This window comes from Saprolegnia diclina (assembly GCF_000281045.1).
Source record: "Saprolegnia diclina VS20 unplaced genomic scaffold supercont1.71, whole genome shotgun sequence".
Taxonomy (NCBI): Eukaryota; Oomycota; class Saprolegniomycetes; order Saprolegniales; family Saprolegniaceae; genus Saprolegnia; species Saprolegnia diclina.
The window spans coordinates 216,561-234,550 of record NW_008246138.1 but is presented as its reverse complement, the minus strand read 5'-3'; the positions used below and the strand labels follow the sequence as shown (position 1 = coordinate 234,550).

Here is a 17,990-nt window from a genome sequence, read left to right as displayed (position 1 = left end):
GGTGGCATCCGGATTCGTCGGGTATACAAACCGCGAGTCAAATCGATGGACTGGTGCACTCCGGTGGCTTTCTTCGGTTGCGATGACGAACCTCGGCGCGAAGATGAGCTTGGAGGTCGCGCTCCAGGACGGCGACGTGGTCTGGGCGCGCATGTCGTCATACCCGTGGTGGCCGGCCATGCTCTTCACGTCCTTCGAGGCGCTCGAGGCCCACAACCTGCCAATACCCAAGCTCAAGCCGCCGACGAGCGCGACGCCGATCGTGTGCTTTCTTGACTCATTCGAGTTCTCAAGCATCAGCCGCAGCAACATCGTGGCCTTCGATACGTACAACGCCAACGACCTACTTCTCGTGGCCAAACACCACAAGCCCAAGCTGGCGCGCGCGATCGCGAATGCGCAGTTCATGCTGAGCACGGTACGGGAATTCTTCCTGCGGACGATGATATGATCCGCCAAGCGTGTAGCGAGCAGAGTGGAGCCTCGAAGAGTACGAAGCCATTCGCGAGGACAATGCCGTGGACGAGGCCGCCTACGACGCCGTGGACGAGCTTGCTCTCGAGAGTAAGCCAGCGAAGAAGCAGCGCGTGGCCAATAACGAGACTGGTATACACCCTTCCAAGACCCACGTCTGCAATCGCAACCTAGGCGACGCCGAGCGTTTGGCTGTCTCCTCCGCGCCCCAGAGCGAGACCGTTCAAGTGGCCGACGCTCCGAAGCCACCGCCGGCGCAGCGAGTGAAGCGGGAGCGCCCTGCGCCATCACGAAAACGTACGTGACGGTCGGCAATCGCGCTCGCTCATGCATGCTCTTAGCATCGGCTGCGAAGAAGAAAAAGCTGCAAAGCGACAGCTCGGAGGTCGAGGTGCCACCGCCATCTTCGGTACGCCCCGAGACGCTGCAGCGGAAGGGTGCCAAAAGAGAGGGGTCCGCCGACAAGAAGATGACGGTGCGTTCTTATTACGTGTGTGGGCTGTGGTTGGACCTCTCAAATGTAGGCTCGCGACAAGGCCACGATACCAAACCCAGCCGTCCCTCGAAGACGAGTACGCCGTTCCTCGCGTCTCGCAGTCTATATTATCGCTGTAGATGGCTGCGGATGGAGGGGCGAACGAGGAAGAGACCAAGCCGCCCCCAAAGAAAGCGGCTTCAAAACCCACCGAGGCGAAATCCCCTCCGCGGTCCCGCGAAAAGAAGGCTGTCCGTCAAGAGGTACGTCGTGTCGATATGTGCGAGGATACGAGAAATGCTGTAGATGCCAGCAGCCGCCAAAGTGCCGTCTGGCGTGGTGTACACGCCCGTCGCCTTGGGCGCGTTGCTGCAGCCGCAACCTCCTCCCGTACGCTCCACCGCACGAGCCCGAATGCTCATCGTGATGCGTGTGTAGAAGAAGACGGCGCGCAAGATTCTACCACGGGTACCTACCTTCTGTGCGCCGTTCGGCCCGTAACCTCTGCTGTAGCACGGATCGATTGTGCTGCTGAGCGAGGCCCCCGTGCGCGTACGCCGTGGCGTCTTGGGCTCGACCAACGCTCTGCGTAGGAGCCGCCGCTGACGACGAAGAGTGCGTCACCAACCTCTGCCCCAAAGACTCTAAAGACCGAGTCCCATGATGCATCCTTGCCGACCCGAGTACGGCGAAAGGTTCGCACAACGCAGCGCCGAGCTCGATAAACTGTCGAAGTAGAGCAAGCCACGCGACGACCGACCAAAGCCAGCGACCCCAAAAGCCCGCAAGCCACATGTACGAGCCTTGCAGCGCGTTTCCATGAATCAATCCATGGCTGCTGGGAGTAGGACCTCTCCATCTCGACCGTCGATGCCGACCCAGCAGCGGAGACGCGCTCCACAGACGCCACAGCGATCCGCGCCAGCGCAAGGAGAGCTTTCGTCCAGAAAAGCGCAGAGAACGAGCCTGTTGATGCTGTCGTGACGCCGGACAGCACACAAATTGCGGGTGACGTCGCTCCGCTGGCTGCTTTGGCGACAGGCGTCGCGCTGGAGAAGGGCGCCGCGATGTCTCTCAACCAGCCTGCGACCCCGTTGCAAGGGCTGGTTCCAGTTGTCGACACTGTCGAAGCGCTCGAGCCAGAGACCGCAGCCGAAGGCGTCGAACCTTCGGTGGCTCCAGTTTCGACGGGCGAGTTGAAGCCCATTGTGGCGGCGGTCCATCCAGAGACCTCTGTCATCGTGGATGCGTCCGAGACCTCGGACGCGTTGGTCGAGCCAGCAACCGAAGCCTACACTGTCGATGCTGCGACCTCAAGCGCGATGGTCGAGCCAGAGTCCTCCGTCAAGGAAGTTGAGCCAGAGTCCTCCGTCAAGGAAGTTGAGCCAGAGTCCTCGGTCAAGGAAGTTGAGCCAGACGCGACGGTCGTGCCAGAGCCCATCGTTGCCGTGGCCGAGCCGGTTGCAATGACGGAGGACGAGGTGGTCGAGCGAAAACCACTGGTTGAGAAGGCTGCACTAGAGCCCTCCGTCGAGGAGGTCGAGCCGCCAGAATCCAAGTTGGCAGCAATTAAGCCAGAGACAGTTGTCGAGCCCTCCCTGGCAGAAATCCCGGTCAGCGTGGTCGAGCCAGAGACCAAAGCCCAGCCCGTCCTCGCTGCGGCTCCGATCCAGGCGGTCGAGCCACTTGTGCAACTTGACGTGGTCGAGCCAGAGACCGTTCTTCTCGAACAACAGATATGTGCTGTGGACACCAAAGTTACTCTGGCAGAGCAGGAGCCTTGTGCTCAAGTCGTCGACCTTGAGTCCGAGGTTTCGACCGCTCCACCAGCCGCGCCGACCGAAATTGCGGTCCAGCCGAGCTCGCCGATGGCCGCCGCGGAGCAGATCTCGCCAGTGGTACCGACCCCGGTCGAGCTGGGTGCTCCCAATGCCCAGATGACGGTGATCGAGCCCGAGAGCGTTGTCTTAGAAGTGATCGAGCCCGAGAGCGTTGACTCGGAGGTGATCGAGCCCTTTGACTCGAAGGCGATCGTCAACGAATTGGTCGTCGAGGAGCCTACGGTCCGAATGCCCGCGTCGCCTGTAGTCATTGAGATTGACGTCGAGACGCCTTATGACTCGAAAGCGCCAACAAAAGCGACGGCCAAGAAGGCGTCCAAGGTGCGCTCTCACTATCTGCAACCTCCTCCTTCACACAAATCTCTGTTGCAGGCCAAAGCGGCGGCGAAACCCGTCCGACGACCAGCCAAACCAGCCAAAAAAGCCAAGACGGTAGCTCGACACAAGTTATCTTTTATCTTATGCTGCGATGGCCGAGTAGCTCGAGTACTCGACCAGCTCCGAGTCGGACGACTTTCGCAGCACCAAGTCTCGGAAGAAGCCCAAGTCCAAGGCCAAGCCCAAGCGCGTCAAGGAGGTGTACGTCGACGACGACGACGACGATGACGCGTTTGAAGAGGTTGTCTACGCGTCGTGCCAGCACGACCACTCGTTCGTGGACGAGTCCGAGTCGGCTGCCGACACGGCGAATGACGTCGATGCGCTCATGACGCCGCTCTCGATGTTGTGGAACGACCCAGCGACGACGACGTATGCGTGCCGGCGCGAGTTTGTCTGGGACCACACGGTCTTTACCGACTCGGAAGAGCCCGAAGTGCGCCACTTTGTCGACGAGCTGCCGACGCGCGGTCGCCGCAACGTCGTACGTTTTGCCTGTGATTTTCATGGATTTTACAAGGATTTGCGTAGCGTTCGGTGCAGCACAGCCAGCTGCGGCAGAACTTTCTCGCGGGGAACGCGCTGGACCCGCACATGATGGTCGAGTGCGCGCAGTACGCGACGCCGCACGCGACGCACGACAAACGGCCGCAGCAGCCGTTCCGCGTCTGCGTGCACCCGGACGTGGCCTTTGTGTGCGACCTCCACGCGCACTTGGCCATGTGCGAGATCATTGGCTACTTTGGCGGCAAGTTTGACCGCGAAGCCAACGTCGTGTACATCCACGCCGCGTTCCCGTGCCGCTCGATGCAGATCGAGGGCGACGACGGCGCGACCGACGTCGAGATGGACCCGGCGAGCGAGCTCGAGGTGCGCCAGCTCATTGAAGAGTCGCACTTGGACGTCGTTGGGTGGTACCACTCGCACCCGACGTTTGCGCCGGACCCGTCGATCCGCGACATTGAGAACCAAGCGAGCCACCAAGAGCTCTTCAACGAGATGGCGCACGCGCACCCGTTCGTGGGGCTCATCGTCGGCACGTACGACGCCAAGCGCATGGACCCGGTCGGCCTCTTTCGCTACTTTCACGTGCGCGGCGAAAAGATCAACGGCCGCTCGAAAGCGCCGCTCATGTACTTTCCCTTTGAGCTCGCGGCCAAGACGCGCCGGTACAAGCCACGTGCGATCGCGGCTCCGGACGCGTCGGCGAGTCCCAACGTGCTGCAGCGCCTCCGCACCGGATACGGCGAGAGCATCCGTGGCTGCGTCGAGCAAGTCATCCGGCTCCTTGCGTACTACAAGTCGTTTCCGCGTCGGACGCGCTGGGCCCACGCGTGGCAGCGGGTGAGCCATTGTCGTCTCGTGCTGGTGTATTCTTACCATGGTCTAGACGACCAAGGGCGAGAAGCTCCGGAGATCGCTGTTGCACCACGTGCAAGCCATCGACGTGGCGCCGTCGCAGCAGCAAGCCTTTGTCGAGGTGCGAACCGTCGTTTCTCGAAATATGCTTATCCCTTTGGTCTAGGACATAATGACGCACGTGCTCGGGTCGTGGTAGTTGGATAAGACGACGCAATATTCTCGGATTTAGTTTTTGAACGAAAGCGACGGCGACGACGCGCGCGTCGACATGCGGCCGCGCACAAAGCCGCCAAAGCCCTTTTGCTCGTTCATGCGCTTCTTCTCTTCGAGGGCCGCGAGCTTGGCGTTCCACTTGGGCCCGACGTCGCGCACGACGCCGTCCGCGTCGGCAAACTCGGCGAGGATCTTGGTCACATCGCTGACGTTCTCCTTCCCGAGCGTCTCGAAGAACGGGATGAGGTCTTTGAGCACGCGGTCCGAGCGGTCCGCGCCGTCGAGGTACGCCGGAATCGTGATGCCGTTGCCCATGTGCAGCTGGAAGTTTTCCGGGTTGTGGTCGACGACGATGATCTTGCGCAAATCGCGGTTCATCGGGTTGAGATCCTATTCCACCTCAGAACTGAGCAACCACCAGAGGAGGCGACTACCTTGACGTGCGTCCCGTTGAAAAAGTGCGTCTCTTCGCGCGTCAAGTAGTGGAACGCGCATTGCTACATGCGTGTATGAGAAGACGCGACATGCGTGGCAGCGTCTACCTTGCTGTCGAGGCGCGCCAGCACTTCTTCGACCATCATGCGCGGCTCGCTCGAGAAGAGCACAATCTCGTAGTACTAGACGGCGATCGTGTCATCCACCCCAGGCGATAAGGAGATGCATGTACCCGCGCGAGCGTCTCGAGGAACTCGTCGACGTGCGGACGCTTGGCATGGCGCCAACCATACTTGCGCTACAAGACCATGAGACGATGGGCACGCAAATAAACGATGACGTACGTCCCACTCGGAATGCAGCAAGACGTCTTCGACGCCGAGGACGAGGACCGGGATTTGCGGGTAGCCTTCTGGCACGCCACGGTTGATCATGGGCCAGTCCGGCAGCAGCTTGTCGCGCGACGGCTTGGTGAACGGACGGGCCATTTCTTGGATCTGCGCCAGGATGTAGTCGGCGATCGCGCCCACAAACGAGTCGTTGACGCGCTTCGAAATGTCGGCCTTCGTCTCCTCCGAGAGGTAGAGGTGCCACCCGGCGGCAGCCAAGCCCGTCGCGCCAAAGAGCGTGCGGAGCACGAGGCGCGACACGGGCGTCTTGTTGTTCTTGGTGAGCGGGCTCGACGACGCCTCGGCCTCGAGCCGCAGCTGGCGGCGCATCTCGCGGGGCACCGCCTTCATCTCGCGCAGCACCAGCTTGGTCGGCGTACCTGCTTCCGCGGCCACGGACGCGTACAGGCGCGCGGCCCCGCGGGAGCGGACCACGGCCGTCGACACCAAGCGGGACAACATGGCAAAATAAATGGTGCTAAAAAGTTGTAGTGTCCATGCGGCCGCGATACGATTGGTCGAAACCCATAAAAATCAAACGTCGTGACTAATCATACGCATTTATTCCACAAAATACGGCCTCTTTTGGCCAATGTCATCGCGGAACGACGTATCCGCGGACGCGAAGCTTCATTGCGTTTCTTCTCGGTGATCAAGTAGGAAGAGGATGCTCCATGAGGCGAAGGAGGAAGCGCATGACGATGGACCTCCTGCTGTGTAGTGCAGGTGCTCCTCGCTAAGACCAGCGTCAAGACCGGGATGCTCCTCGACCTCTTCAAGGCCCGCGATGACTTCCGCTGTCAGACCATGGCGACGAGCCCCGTCGACGTGCTGCTCTGCGCGCGGCCGGGCGTCGCCCCCGCGATCCCCTTCCTCCTGCTCACAGCGCGAGATACGATCGAAGAGATCGAAGCTACGGTTGCGACGGCCACGGCCACCTTTCCGCTGGTGTATGCGATCCAGCTCTTCCCCGCGACGATGCCTCCGCGGCTCCACCGGCAGGTCCAGACGCTCCTCATGGCGCCACGGCCCCCCGCAAAGCTTTGCATCTTCCCTGCATCCTCGATCGACTCGGCGTTCCGAGCGATCCTCAACATTCGGGAAAAGCATCAATATGCGGCTGCAGCACGCGCGCGAACCTTCTTTGACAAAGTGATCGGACCTTGAGGTTGCATCCACATGATGGTGGCCTCTAGTTGAGCGACCAGCAGCTCTCCAAGGAGCACGAGCGGGGCATCCTCGCGGCCAATTTGCATTTCCTCTCGGACGACGACTGCGACATGCTCCTCGACATCTTTGGTGCGTTCATGAATGGCATGCAAAGCGATGCAACGAGGGATTAGGATCGATTGCCAACGTGATGCAAGCGTCGGCCAAGGACCTCCTCCGCCGCACGGTGCTCGACAAGGTCAGCGCCGAGCTCGTCGCCGACTTTTTCCAGCCCGATCGATAAGCGTAACGCAGCGCCAAATATACTCGTTGACTATAACTACAGCCGCGGCTTTCCATGAGCGAGAGTCCATCGCGCCCGTCGCCGCGCAAGTCGGTTGCCGCGACGCCGTCCGAGGTAAAAGGCCCTTCTTGGCGACTGACGACTGACACCACCTTAGCTGGCCGCTAGCCCGGTATGTCGCCACCCTGATGCAGTACGACTGATCATTCCGGCTCATCGTTGTAGCAAGCCAAATGCCAACAGCGCATCAAGCTGCGCATTGTGCAGGAAATGGTCCTCAAGAAGCAAGAGCGTGCGGACGAAGAGAGCAAGCGGCAACGCGCGCACGAGGTGGGCGCTTGCTCTGCACTCTCAGCTCTAACCTTAAAACTGCTAGATGATGGCGCAGGGTGCTAAAGTCGCTGCGCAGCGAATCCAGGCGCGGCGCCAGCTCGCTCTCAAGACCCTCGTACCCGTTCGATGTCGTCTCCCACACTAACGTACTACGACATGTGTAGGACGACGGGGTCGAACTACTCATCTTGAACCAGCCGTCGTCCATCGAAGCGATGAACGTCGCGCGCATGCTGTCGCCCCGCTTTGCCGAGCATGTGTCCTTCTCCCCGGCCGTGCCCACGCACTCCAAGGCCGACTTTCGCGTCAAGTCGCTTCTCGAGAACGATAGGATCGGCGCCTTTTACCGCTAATACCACCCCGTTATATCGCAACAGGTGGTAGCCGATCAAGAATTCTTTGTTCCGACACGTGCTAGAACGTGCCACGCAGACTGTGCTTGGCAAAGGCGAGCGAGTCGCCGTACTTGGTGTGCTGCTTGTGCTTGCGGTGGAAGCTGTTGGACTCGTCTTTGGGCGGCGGTGCCTTCTTGTAAAACTCGAGGTCGTTGCGCGTCGCGTACCGGCCGTCCATGTACGCAGCGTACTTGTCGCTGTCCGAGAGCGTCGGCGCGGCCCAGCGCTTGCTCAGCGACTGGTACGTGGCGCCCTTGCTGTGCGCGCCCGGAAACACCTGCTTTTCGTACTTGTGGTACAGCTGTTTGGTCACGTGCAGCAAATCGTGCTCGAGCGCTATCCGCGTGCCCTTGAGCGCCGCGAGCTCCTTCTCTGCTGCCGTCAACTGCACCGTGGGCAGCACCGGCGCCGACGCGCTTGGCGGGAAGCTCATCGGCGCGAGCGTGGCGTCAGACGGGGGGCCGCGCGTTGACGGCAGAGGGCGCACGAGCGACGTAATGATCTTCTTGTTGTTCTCTGGCCCCAGAAGCCGACTTGCCCGTAGTGTGCGCTACGCATGCACGGGTCGTTTTTCGTTGCAGGTTGAAGTCTCGGAAGCTACGTACGACTTGGGGCTTGTCGGGTACGAAGACCGGGCGAAGCTTCTTACGAGCCTCCTCGACGTCACCGAGCTTGGTGATGTCTGCAATCAGCGCGTCGCCGCGCCGCGCCTATGAAGAACGAAGGTGGGTACCTTCCGCGCGTCGTCCAACGTACGCGCTGCAGCTGCCGGTGGAGCTTATCGCTGTGGAGGATGTGCTCCATCTCCGAGAGCACTTGCAGTGGCACCGACGGCTTCTCGAGCCGCTTCATGAGGTCCAGCGTCGAGCATCCGCCGCCGCCGATGGCCGCGAGGTTGCTCTCGAGACCTGTGCCCTCGACCATCCTCGCGATCTGATTGCGCAGATATTTTTACGACGGGACAAAAAAAGGACAAAAACTACGTTCTGATATCCCAGAGAGTTGGCGATGGATATTCGGACGCGCGAGTTGCACAAACCGATCCTCGTCTACGGCTACCGACACACATCGTTCGAGTGGCTTGCTGGAGGTAATATTACTACGTAAGCTCATTCGAAGCCATTCTTCAGCTGGGGCAAGCAGTGCTTGCTCGCTGTACCCTTTTTTGTCACGCGTTCCACATGTTGGGTGCACCATGGTTGTCAACGGCCGCGATGGCGGCAACCCGCCGCCGTTAGGACGAGCGTTGCTCGAGGACGGGAACGGTATTGTGGAGACAGCATTATCCGATTTCCACGATGACGTCCATTCGGTCGTCCAGCAAAGTGCAGAGCAGCGCGCCGCGGAGTCCGCTCAAGAAGGCGATGCGCGCCAAGTTTGGGCTCATGGACGCGCAACCGATCGGCCAAGTGTCGAGCGAGGATCCGCTGAGCGCCGACCAACTGCGCACCAAGCTTTTGCGCCAGGTGGTTGCACTGCTCGAGCGCGACGACTCGATGGTCGACTTCGTCGCGTCCGTGGTCGACGCGGTCGCGTCGCAGCCGCTCGAGCAAGACACGATGCGGCGCGCGTTCCTCGCGCAGCTCAACGAGGCCGAGGGCCGCAAGCCGGTTGCGTCGAGCAGCGGGCGGGTGAAAAAAAGCTTTAACGTCCACCACTGCCGCGACTTTATTCTGGCGTGCGTCAACGAGATCGTGGACCTGGACGAGACCGACCCAACCTTTGACTACGCCGAGTCCTGCGCCGACTCGACGAGCGACTACGTATGGCGCGCACCGAAAGCGAAATGCTCGTCGCCGTCACTGACAGAGCTGCTTGTGCGGCCGGCGTCGCCGCTCGCCAAGACCGGCGTCGGCTTTGACTACATTGAGACGCTCTCGACCCCCGCGCCGGAGGACGTCGCGAGCCACCTGCGCCGGCTCATCCGATTGCACAACGAGCAGCACTCGGACTCGACCGATAACGTCGACGACGACGATGAAGACGACGAAGCGTTCAGTAAGGTGCACGCGTACGCTCGCTCGATGGCGCAGAAGCGGCGCGCGTTCGCAGCCTTCAAAGAGGCGATGCCCATGGAGCCGTCGAGTCCGCTCAAGAAGGCGGCGCGCCACGGACCGCTCGCGACCAAGCGCTTTGTGTTCAACGTGCTTCAGTGCGAGCTGCCGGCGATGGCGGCCGACAGCCCGCGCAAGAAGAGCCCGCTCAAGGAACTTGCGACCAAGTACAATTCGTTTTCCAAGCTGAAGGCGCACCGCAATGGGTCGCCAACGAACTGGCAGCGCAAACAGCGGGCGCTGCAGCAGCTAAAGGCGCAGACATCCAACACCAAGATTGCCGTTCGGCCGCGCGTTGCGCCGTCGTGGCGCCAGTCGTTCCGGGACTTTTCGATTGTCGTCCTCGGCGTCTTGCTCGCCTTGGCCGCGGTCGATGAGTTCCAACGCTAGCTAGCATTTTATATTGCTCAACTAAAAAGATGAATATTTACGCAGAGTAGTAGCAACGATGACTCACGTTCGCACCGTGCATTGGTACACATACGCGTGTCTGGCACAGCAGTAGCAGTGCTTCGTGCCCATCCCGCTCGGGCGAGAAAGCTCCTGCCACCCATCCGAGGTCACGGAGAGTGGGTGCGCATGACAGCAAGAGAGGTCGTTGGAAGAGCACAATGGACGAGACATGGATAATAGCAGTTAGACATATAGACCAAGGACGGCGACGGGTGGACGACAAGGACGGGTACACTTCTCCGATTGAGGTGTGGTAGATGTAAATACGTGGTGCGGAGCGACGTTAGAGGATCGCCGAGCAGAGAAAGTCGAGCTCGTCGAACGAGAGGCGGCCACGGTGCGCCTCGGGCGAGTGCACGGGCACGGGCTCGGCGCAGAGAGTGTGTTCGATCTTGATGGTCTCTTGCCAGCAGAGATCGTCGACGCTGAAGAAGCTTTCACTGCACGAGCTGTCGGTGGACGGGCGGCCACACGAGTCGGTGTCCGAGAGGAAGTCGTCGCTGCTGCGGTGCGTCATCGGGCTCAATTCGCCGAGCGTCTTCTTGTCGGTCGACTTGGCCGACTTGGCCACGATGCGCTTTTGGCGGTCAAACTTGCGCTGGATGCGGTTGGCCTTTTCGCGGTGAAAGTTGCAGAGCTGGTGGAACTGCCCGTTGCGCTTGTACGAACGGTCGTTGAGGCACTTGCCCGTCTTGTAGCGGCACTTGCCGCCGTCGTGGTGCGGCTCGTCGCTCGGTTTGGCGACCATCTTGAGGGTATGTGGGTGGCGGGTGGAAATGGAAAATGACCGCTGGGTAGCGCCTTGTGGGCGCACAATACGACCACTGTGCCCAGTGCCACATGGCTTCTTGTCAACACTTGGGCAGATGGTTCGTAGTAGCCACCGATGGGGTTAACACCCAGCCCGCCACGTGGCGCGCCCGGACGCCAGAAAGGCCGCAAATAGAAACCCCACAATGTACACGCTGGGTGGCGGCCATGACGTGGCGAAGCTGCCAGATGGCGGGCGTATGGCGGCTTCGTCGCCGTCATCGTTCGAATTCGATCGCCTCTGCAAGGTCGCCGTCTTCTTCTTCTTTGTCTTCTTCGTCAAAGGCTTGTGAACTCGAGTGCTTTTACATGTATAAGGTAGGACGGGCGGCGGTGATCGTGGTCGACACCATGCTCCGTCATTGCTGTCGCTTGCCCGCGGACGACGATGAAGAAGCATCGTGCATCTCTCGCAATGTGTGAAAATGTAGGTAGAGAGCCGGCGTCTCGTTTTTACCCTCGGGGTAAGCTCCAAAGCGCAAAGCAGCTGCTGCGGAAAGGCAGCTGCCGCTTGGTTCTGAGTTTTCGAGTACCACGCACATAGCTCCCACACGCGCCCGAGATGTTGAACGAGAGGCCACCACCGATGTGTTACAAAAAGAAAGAAATCACCGCTGGATACGCATGCCGGTACCTGCTGTGGTTGATCGCGAGTAGCTATTACCACACGGCACAACGGACGACGCGCCTCGACATCCGAAAGCAATGGGCAAACTCAAAGTGCATTGTCGGCGATCGGTCGTAAGCACCCAGCATCCGTCTCTGCGAGAGACACCAAGAGTAGCCGGCTTTACGATAGACCTTCTTGCGTAACGAGCCAGCGTCGCGACGTAAACACGGTGTGGCACTCTCTTCTTGCGGGCGCACATACGCCGTCAACCATACTAAACAACACGGTGCGTCCGAGGTTGCCGCGCCTTGCAGGGGGTGTAATGGCACTGGATATACCAATCACGGACTGCCTTGAAGCTATTTTCAGCTGCGAAACGAGGTCATGACGCGGCCGCCTCCTATCGCGCCCATGGGCCCGGAGGCGTGGGCGCACACCGTACGTCGCTTCCTGGGTGGTGCTGTCGACGATGGCGCTCTGTGTAGCCAGCGCACGCGACGCGGCGAGAGCTGCAGGACGCGCGGTGGGAAGAGAACCGCGCAATGGCCGCGACGCTAGCGCACAAGAAAAGGACCCCCGCGGTCGCGCGCGGACACAAATACGTCCTGTCGGGGCTCATGCACCCACGTCGGGGCGACAGAGACAGTCGATCACCACGAGCGACGGCTGTCGAGAGTGGGACGCCGGCCAAGCGGCGGACGCGGTCCGCGCTTCTGGACGAGCGCCGAGCTGCGCAGGTCGAGGCGAGCGCTGCGTTGGCACCCGAGACTGTCGTGGCACCGCTCCCGGCAAGTGCGTGGTGGAAGAATGAGCCTGGCTATGTCGAGAGCCCGCCGGCGCGACCGAAGCGGGACGTGGCCAGTGCGCCAGCGACGCGGTGCATCACGGTACGTGCGCTAGCTACTAGTGAATATTGCGCGTCGTGCGGTTGTAGCCAACGTGCGTGAGAGTAGCTCGCCGAGGTCACGGAAAGGCGCGGGAAGAAGACTCAGGTGTCGGGCAAAATCACGCGCGAACGGTTCCGGCCGGCCACCGCGGGCAGCCGTCAGCCACAGCTGGAGCGCTGGACCGACGCGGTCTTTCACTTTTCGCTGCCTCAGCAGACAGAGAACCAGGTCCTCATGGAAAAGGTACACAGCCGGTGGTATATACACTTGCATCATACTCGTTCCAGTACGACATGGCCTTCAAGCTGCCCCTCGACAGCTCCTTCACGACAGACAAGATCTTCCACGAGGAGCTCATCAAAGGCGGCATCAAGCGCGCCGTGCACGTCGAAACCGTACGCGTACCTTGACACCGCGAGTTTGGCCATCGCGTGGCTTTAGGTCGACCTCGCCGACATTGACAAGTCGGGCAAAGCAACGCGGAAGCGCATGGCCGAGAGCCGACGGCTGCGAGAGAGTCTGAATGCGTACAAGGCCACGACGGGTATCTCGTGCTTGCACAAACGAGAATACGATACTATGGCGCAGGGTTTGTGGACGAGCCGACGCCGGTCGTCGAGGAGCTACGCGGACGCGCCAAGTCGGTGCGCTTCGAGGAGCCGCTGGACGACAAGGCACGGTTGCGCATGGTCCGCGACGCGCGGCGCGTGCGTTCAGGGGGCTTTGACATGGTCACGCAGCTCGAGAAGCTGCACGTGTATCCGTGATGCTGTCGACGAGATTGCTGTACAGTAGAAGAAGATCTTTATTGGTTGTTTTCGATCCAGTGCTGGGCCCAAGCCATGACGCGGGCGACGTTGGACTCCATGTCTTCGATCGAGACGGACGAGAGCTCCTGCACAATCTCGGGCTCGTAGCTGCTCTGCGCTTCCTCGAGCACGACCTGCATGATCTCGCACTCGACGTTCTCCTGGACCTTTTTCTCCGAGTAGCCGCGGGCGACGAGCCGGTCAAAGAGCGTCGTGTTGTCCGAGCGCAGCACAACGACCTATGCACTTATAACTCATTTCGAGTCGATCGCGCAACGACGTACGAGGTCGAACCAGCGCTCGGGGAAAAAGTCGCACGTGTGAAAGTCCACAATCACGCCGCCGTCACCCGAGCTCATGACATCGTCCATCTCGTCGACGACCTTGTCCTCGTCAAGGACGAAGCAGTCGAAGTCTTCGTCGCGGCCCGAGTGGAGGCTGTGCTGCTTGACCTACACCGCGCGTGAGCCATGTGCAGTCCGCTTGGATCCGAGTCGCACGAGGTCGCCAACGTTGATGTTGCGGAACTGCATCTTCTCCTACTCGAGCAGGCATTAGCTTATACAAATAATAGCTCAGGGCGTAGCGCACCGCGAGCATTTGGCTCATCGTCGTCTTCCCCGTGCCAGGGGTCCCCGTGACGAGGATGTTGGGCAGGCGGCGGGCCATCGTCGAAGCGCAAGTGCTGCCAACCAGGCAACCACGCGCTCATTGGCTCGTCTTTGAAAAGCATGCGGTATTTTGGCCAATCGCATTTCAATATCTCTCCCAGGCGCGCCAATGGGTGGGGCACATCGTGGTGTGGATACTAACCAAGGCAACAAAACAGCAAATTCCCTTGCTACTAACTCGCGTACGGAGCTGCGTCATTGTCCACCTTGGGTCTCCTACGTGCGACCATCGATGGACGTCCGTCCTCGTGCCGCGTTGGGTGGTGGCCACTCTCTGTATACTTCAACCAGAGTAGCTTGGACGCTGGCCACTCGCAGCTCCTTTTCCTTGCCTCTCGACGGACAGGCGCGTGGGTACTTGTTGAGTGCCGATGTTGCGGTCCACTCGTGCACCGTACGTACCACGAGTCAGCAGAAGTACGACAGCCGCAACAATCTCCGACCGGCGACAGTGACAACGAGAACGACGCTGACTCGCACTGCTGCCTCGTCCCTCGTCGCTCCCTCTCGTGGGCGCAGTGGCAGTAACACCGCCCCCGTAGCTAACGGAAAACTACCCGGCGTCTCCGTCACAGGCGTCGTCTGCAGTCGATCGTTGGCAGCTGAGTGTCGACACCCAATAGGAGCTTATGCTCCAGATCTTATTAGACGTCGGGAAATTCGTCGTCGAGGATATGCCTGCGGTGGATCTTGCGCTGAATCGCCTTGCGCTGCTCGTATGCAGTCTTGGCCTGCGCGCGCAGCACGACGTCCATGACCAAGTCGAACGTCCGGAACCACTCGTCCAGCGCGATCGTCTTGTGCTGCGTCGGCCAGATCGTGTCGATGCCGTCGCGCACCGCAATGTACTCGAGGCCGAGGTACTGGCACAGATTCCGGTACCCAAACTTCTCGGTCAAAAGCGGGAAAATCTCAATCACGTACGCGTGCGCGGCCGCAAAGAGCACGTTCGAGAGGCCCGCGCCGTGCATCCCGATGATGACGCGGCTATCGGCGATGAGTGCGATCTGGTCGGCCATCGACTTGGTGGCAAAATCCACGGCCTGGAACCGACAGTGGCGCCCGTACTTGTCCTGCATCGCCCGCAGTACGTCGTCCTCGTTGGCCCACATGCGGTTGACGTTGCGGCCGCGCACGGGGCGCCGCGACACGATCGTCACAACACAAGCCCGCGTCGCGTCGTGCACGGGGCTGTGCGTGACCCGGGGCACCTTGAACGCGTCAAAGGCAGCATCGCGAAAGTCTTGGAGGAGGTAGCTCTCAAAGCACGGCTGCTCGTCGTCGAGATGCTGCGTGAGTGGACCAAAGTGCTCAAAGGGTACGAAGAGCGCGTCGTTGGGAAAGCCGACGCGCTTCCCGACGAGGTCTGTGCCGTAGATAACGTCGTGGGCCGGACTTAGCAGTTTCTGAAAGATGCTGTCGTACTCCATGCGCCCAGCATCATCGAGGAAGACGACGCGCGTCGTCGATGGCGACCACTGCAGTTGGTGTGTCGCGACGACCCAGGCGTTGATGGCTGCCGAGAGAAGGTAGTACGGGTTCGTGGCGTCCTTGCGCGCAACGATGATCGCGCGCTCCTTGATTTCCGTGTCGTAGACGACGCGTTCGCGCTGGTTGCAGCGCCACTCGGGCGTCGACTCGTTTGCATGCTGCGGAAAGACGTGGGCGAGGAGCGAGGACAGTGCGGTCGGATCCTGAAGCGCACACTGACCGCACAGGACGCGGTTGGGCTGCGCCTTGTAGCGTGGGTCGTACCCGTCGTCATCCTCGATCGGGTTCTTGATCAGCGCCATGGCAGTAGCACCACGCATGTCGAGGCCAAAGTTGCGCCATACGGAGCCATCGGTCCAGAGCCCGTCGCCTGGTAAGTGCGTAATGGACGTGCTGTCGTCGTCGCGGCTGCAAAGCTCCTTGGCTTGGATCGCGTCGACGATGCCATAGTCGACTTGGCGGTAGCAGCTGCTAAAGTTGTAGAGCTCGAGGAACGCGTCGTCGACCGAGATGTTGCGGCGCTCGTGGTAGGCACGCGCCCTGGGCGCCGGCGTCTTGGGCGCGAAGAAGGTGCTGCTGTAGTCAACTTCGAGCATGTGCAGGATCGAGATGCTCAAGGCGATCCAGACGACGAGGTACGCGCCGAACGTCCAGACGTACGCCGAGAGCGACAAGTGGCGGAGCATCGTCAGTCTACAAGTGCGTGATATCCTGTTACCAATATGTTGCGTGCGTTTAGACTCTGTCGCCAGCAGCCATCGCTACGTCGCAGACGCTTGCTATATGGAGCCAGACACGGTCCTAGAGTCCGAGAGCGCAACGTCTTGGTCGAGCGCATGAGCATGCTGCTTGTGCGTCGAGGCAATCGTGATGTTTACAAGCGGTCCAGGTCGCGGCGACACCAGAGGCTAGACTAATATCACCCAATATTAGTCACCTGCCTCACAAATGCACTGTGTAATCGGCAGGACAGAGTCGCGCCCTAGAGCGTACGCAGACAAAAATGCACTTTGCGGGACGTGAGCAGCTACCAAAGCCTCGGCAAGCACATAGGGAGGCATGGTTACCGTCGTCGATAGCTTAAGAGGTGTTTTATTAGTGTATTGCGTCGAATCTTGCCGCAGGGAACCTCGAGGATGTTTTGAACCGGCCACGGTGGGACTTCGAAATGTGGGCGGCTTCTGTGGTGCGCCGCAGCGCTGGGACCAAGGTCTCGATGCTCCGCGCTCAGCCGCTGGTGAAGCTCCAGCCGCACGCGCCCATGGCCATGCGAACTAGTCGTGGCGCGCAAGTTGGGCGGCTCCAGCTCCGCCAAGCCAGCTCCACAGTGACGAAGGAATCGAACCAGATGAGCTGGCTTGTGGCGTCGGGCACTGGCGCCTTTGCTGGCACGGTCTCTGCCCTCACAGGCGTTGGCGGTGGTATCATCATCATCCCGGTACGTTATTGCGCTCTTGTCGTACTCTCTCACCTCGCTATCTGTCATCCTAGACGCTAGCCAAGTGGACGGGCTTGACGCAACAAGCCATCAACGGCACGTCGATCGCCGCCGTGACCGTGAGCGCCACCGTAGGGTCCGTGAACTACCTAATGGCGGGCTGCGTCAACATCCCGATGGCGGCGCTCGTGACGTGCTCGTCCATCTTCTTTACCAAGGTCGGCGTTCAACTGGCTCATAAGTACGCGCGCCTCTTCCTGATCCTCGATCCTGAGCACTGACCCTCGTAGGCTCAGCCAAGTCCACCTGCGTCGCGTCGTGGGGGCGGCGATGCTCGTCAGCGTACCCTTCATCTACTTCAAGGACGAGCTCCAGGCCCGCCGAAGCGACGCGAGCAAGTCGGACAACATTTCGCTCGAGAAGCGCTTGGACCTGCAGTACTTTACGCACCACGCCGACACCTCGGCGTACGTGGACGCGGTCGCGAAGAACTTTCCGCATTTCTGCGCTGTCAACGCCAAGTACCTCGTCGCTGGCGCCATCTCGGGCTTTGTCTCGGGGCTCTGTGGTCTCGGCGGCGGCATTCTCGTACACCTCGTATGCAAAATGTATGAAGAACTCATCCTGTGACGTAGATGACGACGTACTTGACGGCGGCGAGCGAGATGCCGCAGGCCGACATCATCGGCACGTCGCTCTTGGGTATCGTGCCCGTGGGGGTTTCGTCCACGTACCACAATTTGCAGAAGAAGTCGGTGCACCTCCCGAGCGCGCTCAAGATCGGGGTCGGCCTCGTGGCGGGCGTCGCCATCACGTCCAAGTTTGTTACGCTCAACGTGTCGCAGGAGAACCTCCGGCTCATCCTTGGCTCGACGCTCGCGACGTCGGCCATCGTCATGCTCAAGAAGGCGTGAGAGATTCGAGTGAAACGACAACAATGTATCAGAGTTGCTGTTGCACTGTTGGATTTTGTATCGCGCCGAAACGCGCAAATAGTGTGCGTGCCATATAGTGTTGGG

The 17,990-nt window shown here is 60.5% G+C and overlaps 11 protein-coding genes across 13 annotated transcripts; 6 read left to right on the top strand and 5 right to left on the bottom strand.

The window, feature by feature from the left end:
- Positions 1-60: 60 nt before the first annotated feature.
- On the top strand, positions 61-4,738 carry SDRG_14434. 2 transcript variants are annotated; one of them, XM_008620561.1, is made up of 18 exons: positions 83-418; positions 468-606; positions 649-771; positions 816-949; positions 999-1,046; positions 1,090-1,212; positions 1,256-1,339; positions 1,388-1,417; positions 1,463-1,501; positions 1,543-1,632; positions 1,688-1,744; positions 1,798-2,952; positions 3,007-3,111; positions 3,163-3,222; positions 3,272-3,652; positions 3,700-4,512; positions 4,559-4,648; positions 4,694-4,738. In XM_008620561.1, the coding sequence occupies exons 1-18, from the start codon at positions 83-85 to the stop codon at positions 4,724-4,726; spliced, it is 3,840 nt and encodes a 1,279-aa protein (XP_008618783.1). In that variant the 3' UTR covers positions 4,727-4,738. The 2 variants fall into 2 exon arrangements, with proteins under 2 accessions (XP_008618784.1, XP_008618783.1); XM_008620562.1 differs by having other exon boundaries at positions 61-418; positions 1,798-3,111.
- On the bottom strand, positions 4,721-6,045 carry SDRG_14433 (hypothetical protein). The gene is made up of 5 exons (XM_008620560.1): positions 5,523-6,045; positions 5,411-5,476; positions 5,286-5,360; positions 5,178-5,240; positions 4,721-5,133 (listed from the first exon to the last, which is right to left on the bottom strand). The coding sequence occupies exons 1-5, from the start codon at positions 6,027-6,029 to the stop codon at positions 4,756-4,758; spliced, it is 1,089 nt and encodes a 362-aa protein (XP_008618782.1). The 5' UTR covers positions 6,030-6,045; the 3' UTR covers positions 4,721-4,755.
- A 281-nt stretch (positions 6,046-6,326) lies between these two features.
- SDRG_14432 (hypothetical protein) lies at positions 6,327-7,020 on the top strand (the record flags this gene model as incomplete). The annotated part of the gene is made up of 3 exons (XM_008620559.1): positions 6,327-6,719; positions 6,764-6,866; positions 6,911-7,020. 3 exons carry the CDS (start codon positions 6,327-6,329, stop codon positions 7,018-7,020), a joined length of 606 nt encoding a protein of 201 aa, XP_008618781.1.
- Positions 7,021-7,074: 54 nt separating this feature from the next.
- SDRG_14431 (hypothetical protein) lies at positions 7,075-7,706 on the top strand (the record flags this gene model as incomplete). The annotated part of the gene is made up of 5 exons (XM_008620558.1): positions 7,075-7,134; positions 7,178-7,192; positions 7,246-7,350; positions 7,397-7,468; positions 7,518-7,706. The coding sequence occupies 5 exons, from the start codon at positions 7,075-7,077 to the stop codon at positions 7,704-7,706; spliced, it is 441 nt and encodes a 146-aa protein (XP_008618780.1).
- SDRG_14430 (hypothetical protein) lies at positions 7,670-8,861 on the bottom strand. The gene is made up of 3 exons (XM_008620557.1): positions 8,505-8,861; positions 8,354-8,458; positions 7,670-8,298 (listed from the first exon to the last, which is right to left on the bottom strand). Exons 1-3 carry the CDS (start codon positions 8,670-8,672, stop codon positions 7,768-7,770), a joined length of 804 nt encoding a protein of 267 aa, XP_008618779.1. The 5' UTR covers positions 8,673-8,861; the 3' UTR covers positions 7,670-7,767.
- Positions 8,862-8,956: 95 nt separating this feature from the next.
- SDRG_14429 (hypothetical protein) lies at positions 8,957-10,260 on the top strand. Its single transcript, XM_008620556.1, has one exon. The coding sequence runs from the start codon at positions 9,047-9,049 to the stop codon at positions 10,190-10,192; it is 1,146 nt and encodes a 381-aa protein (XP_008618778.1). The 5' UTR covers positions 8,957-9,046; the 3' UTR covers positions 10,193-10,260.
- On the bottom strand, positions 10,182-11,067 carry SDRG_14428 (hypothetical protein). Its single transcript, XM_008620555.1, has one exon. It carries the CDS (start codon positions 11,001-11,003, stop codon positions 10,539-10,541), a length of 465 nt encoding a protein of 154 aa, XP_008618777.1. The 5' UTR covers positions 11,004-11,067; the 3' UTR covers positions 10,182-10,538.
- A 447-nt stretch (positions 11,068-11,514) lies between these two features.
- Positions 11,515-13,424, top strand: SDRG_14427 (the record flags this gene model as incomplete). Of its 2 annotated transcripts, XM_008620554.1 has the most annotated exons (6): positions 12,060-12,113; positions 12,161-12,562; positions 12,629-12,805; positions 12,850-12,957; positions 13,004-13,106; positions 13,151-13,329. In XM_008620554.1, exons 1-6 carry the CDS (start codon positions 12,060-12,062, stop codon positions 13,327-13,329), a joined length of 1,023 nt encoding a protein of 340 aa, XP_008618776.1. The 2 variants fall into 2 exon arrangements, with proteins under 2 accessions (XP_008618775.1, XP_008618776.1); XM_008620553.1 differs by having other exon boundaries at positions 11,515-12,113; positions 12,850-13,424.
- Positions 13,344-14,073, bottom strand: SDRG_14426 (hypothetical protein). The gene is made up of 4 exons (XM_008620552.1): positions 13,963-14,073; positions 13,872-13,910; positions 13,656-13,823; positions 13,344-13,610 (listed from the first exon to the last, which is right to left on the bottom strand). Exons 1-4 carry the CDS (start codon positions 14,038-14,040, stop codon positions 13,368-13,370), a joined length of 528 nt encoding a protein of 175 aa, XP_008618774.1. The 5' UTR covers positions 14,041-14,073; the 3' UTR covers positions 13,344-13,367.
- A 535-nt stretch (positions 14,074-14,608) lies between these two features.
- On the bottom strand, positions 14,609-16,399 carry SDRG_14425 (hypothetical protein). Its single transcript, XM_008620551.1, has one exon. It carries the CDS (start codon positions 16,217-16,219, stop codon positions 14,687-14,689), a length of 1,533 nt encoding a protein of 510 aa, XP_008618773.1. The 5' UTR covers positions 16,220-16,399; the 3' UTR covers positions 14,609-14,686.
- Positions 16,400-16,679: 280 nt separating this feature from the next.
- On the top strand, positions 16,680-17,938 carry SDRG_14424 (hypothetical protein). Its single transcript, XM_008620550.1, has 4 exons — positions 16,680-16,971; positions 17,025-17,212; positions 17,262-17,559; positions 17,607-17,938. Exons 1-4 carry the CDS (start codon positions 16,702-16,704, stop codon positions 17,883-17,885), a joined length of 1,035 nt encoding a protein of 344 aa, XP_008618772.1. The 5' UTR covers positions 16,680-16,701; the 3' UTR covers positions 17,886-17,938.
- The last annotated feature ends 52 nt before the right edge of the window (positions 17,939-17,990 follow it).

Excerpts from the sequence above, each read along its gene's own strand:
- SDRG_14434 (XM_008620562.1), top strand. The coding sequence starts at position 83 with ATGACGAACCTCGGCGCGAAGATGAGCTTGGAGGTCGCGCTCCAGGAC. Across the intron at positions 1,745-1,797 it reads CAAAAGCCCGCAAGCCACAT|GACCTCTCCATCTCGACCGT; the intron begins GTACGAGCCTTG and ends TGCTGGGAGTAG. Across the intron at positions 3,653-3,699 it reads CGCGCGGTCGCCGCAACGTC|CGTTCGGTGCAGCACAGCCA; the intron begins GTACGTTTTGCC and ends GGATTTGCGTAG.
- SDRG_14433 (XM_008620560.1), bottom strand. The coding sequence starts at position 6,029 with ATGTTGTCCCGCTTGGTGTCGACGGCCGTGGTCCGCTCCCGCGGGGCC. Across the intron at positions 5,477-5,522 it reads TGCTGCATTCCGAGTGGGAC|CGCAAGTATGGTTGGCGCCA; the intron begins GTACGTCATCGT and ends ATGGTCTTGTAG. Across the intron at positions 5,361-5,410 it reads TCCTCGAGACGCTCGCGCGG|TACTACGAGATTGTGCTCTT; the intron begins GTACATGCATCT and ends ATCGCCGTCTAG.
- SDRG_14430 (XM_008620557.1), bottom strand. The coding sequence starts at position 8,672 with ATGGTCGAGGGCACAGGTCTCGAGAGCAACCTCGCGGCCATCGGCGGC. Across the intron at positions 8,459-8,504 it reads TCCACCGGCAGCTGCAGCGC|GCGCGGCGCGGCGACGCGCT; the intron begins GTACGTTGGACG and ends CGTTCTTCATAG. Across the intron at positions 8,299-8,353 it reads TACCCGACAAGCCCCAAGTC|CGCACACTACGGGCAAGTCG; the intron begins GTACGTAGCTTC and ends GTGCATGCGTAG.
- SDRG_14429 (XM_008620556.1), top strand. The coding sequence starts at position 9,047 with ATGACGTCCATTCGGTCGTCCAGCAAAGTGCAGAGCAGCGCGCCGCGG.
- SDRG_14428 (XM_008620555.1), bottom strand. The coding sequence starts at position 11,003 with ATGGTCGCCAAACCGAGCGACGAGCCGCACCACGACGGCGGCAAGTGC.
- SDRG_14426 (XM_008620552.1), bottom strand. The coding sequence starts at position 14,040 with ATGGCCCGCCGCCTGCCCAACATCCTCGTCACGGGGACCCCTGGCACG. Across the intron at positions 13,911-13,962 it reads CGATGAGCCAAATGCTCGCG|GAGAAGATGCAGTTCCGCAA; the intron begins GTGCGCTACGCC and ends CTGCTCGAGTAG. Across the intron at positions 13,611-13,655 it reads CCGAGCGCTGGTTCGACCTC|GTCGTTGTGCTGCGCTCGGA; the intron begins GTACGTCGTTGC and ends ATAAGTGCATAG.
- SDRG_14425 (XM_008620551.1), bottom strand. The coding sequence starts at position 16,219 with ATGCTCCGCCACTTGTCGCTCTCGGCGTACGTCTGGACGTTCGGCGCG.
- SDRG_14424 (XM_008620550.1), top strand. The coding sequence starts at position 16,702 with ATGTGGGCGGCTTCTGTGGTGCGCCGCAGCGCTGGGACCAAGGTCTCG. Across the intron at positions 16,972-17,024 it reads GTGGTATCATCATCATCCCG|ACGCTAGCCAAGTGGACGGG; the intron begins GTACGTTATTGC and ends CTGTCATCCTAG. Across the intron at positions 17,560-17,606 it reads GTCTCGGCGGCGGCATTCTC|ATGACGACGTACTTGACGGC; the intron begins GTACACCTCGTA and ends CCTGTGACGTAG.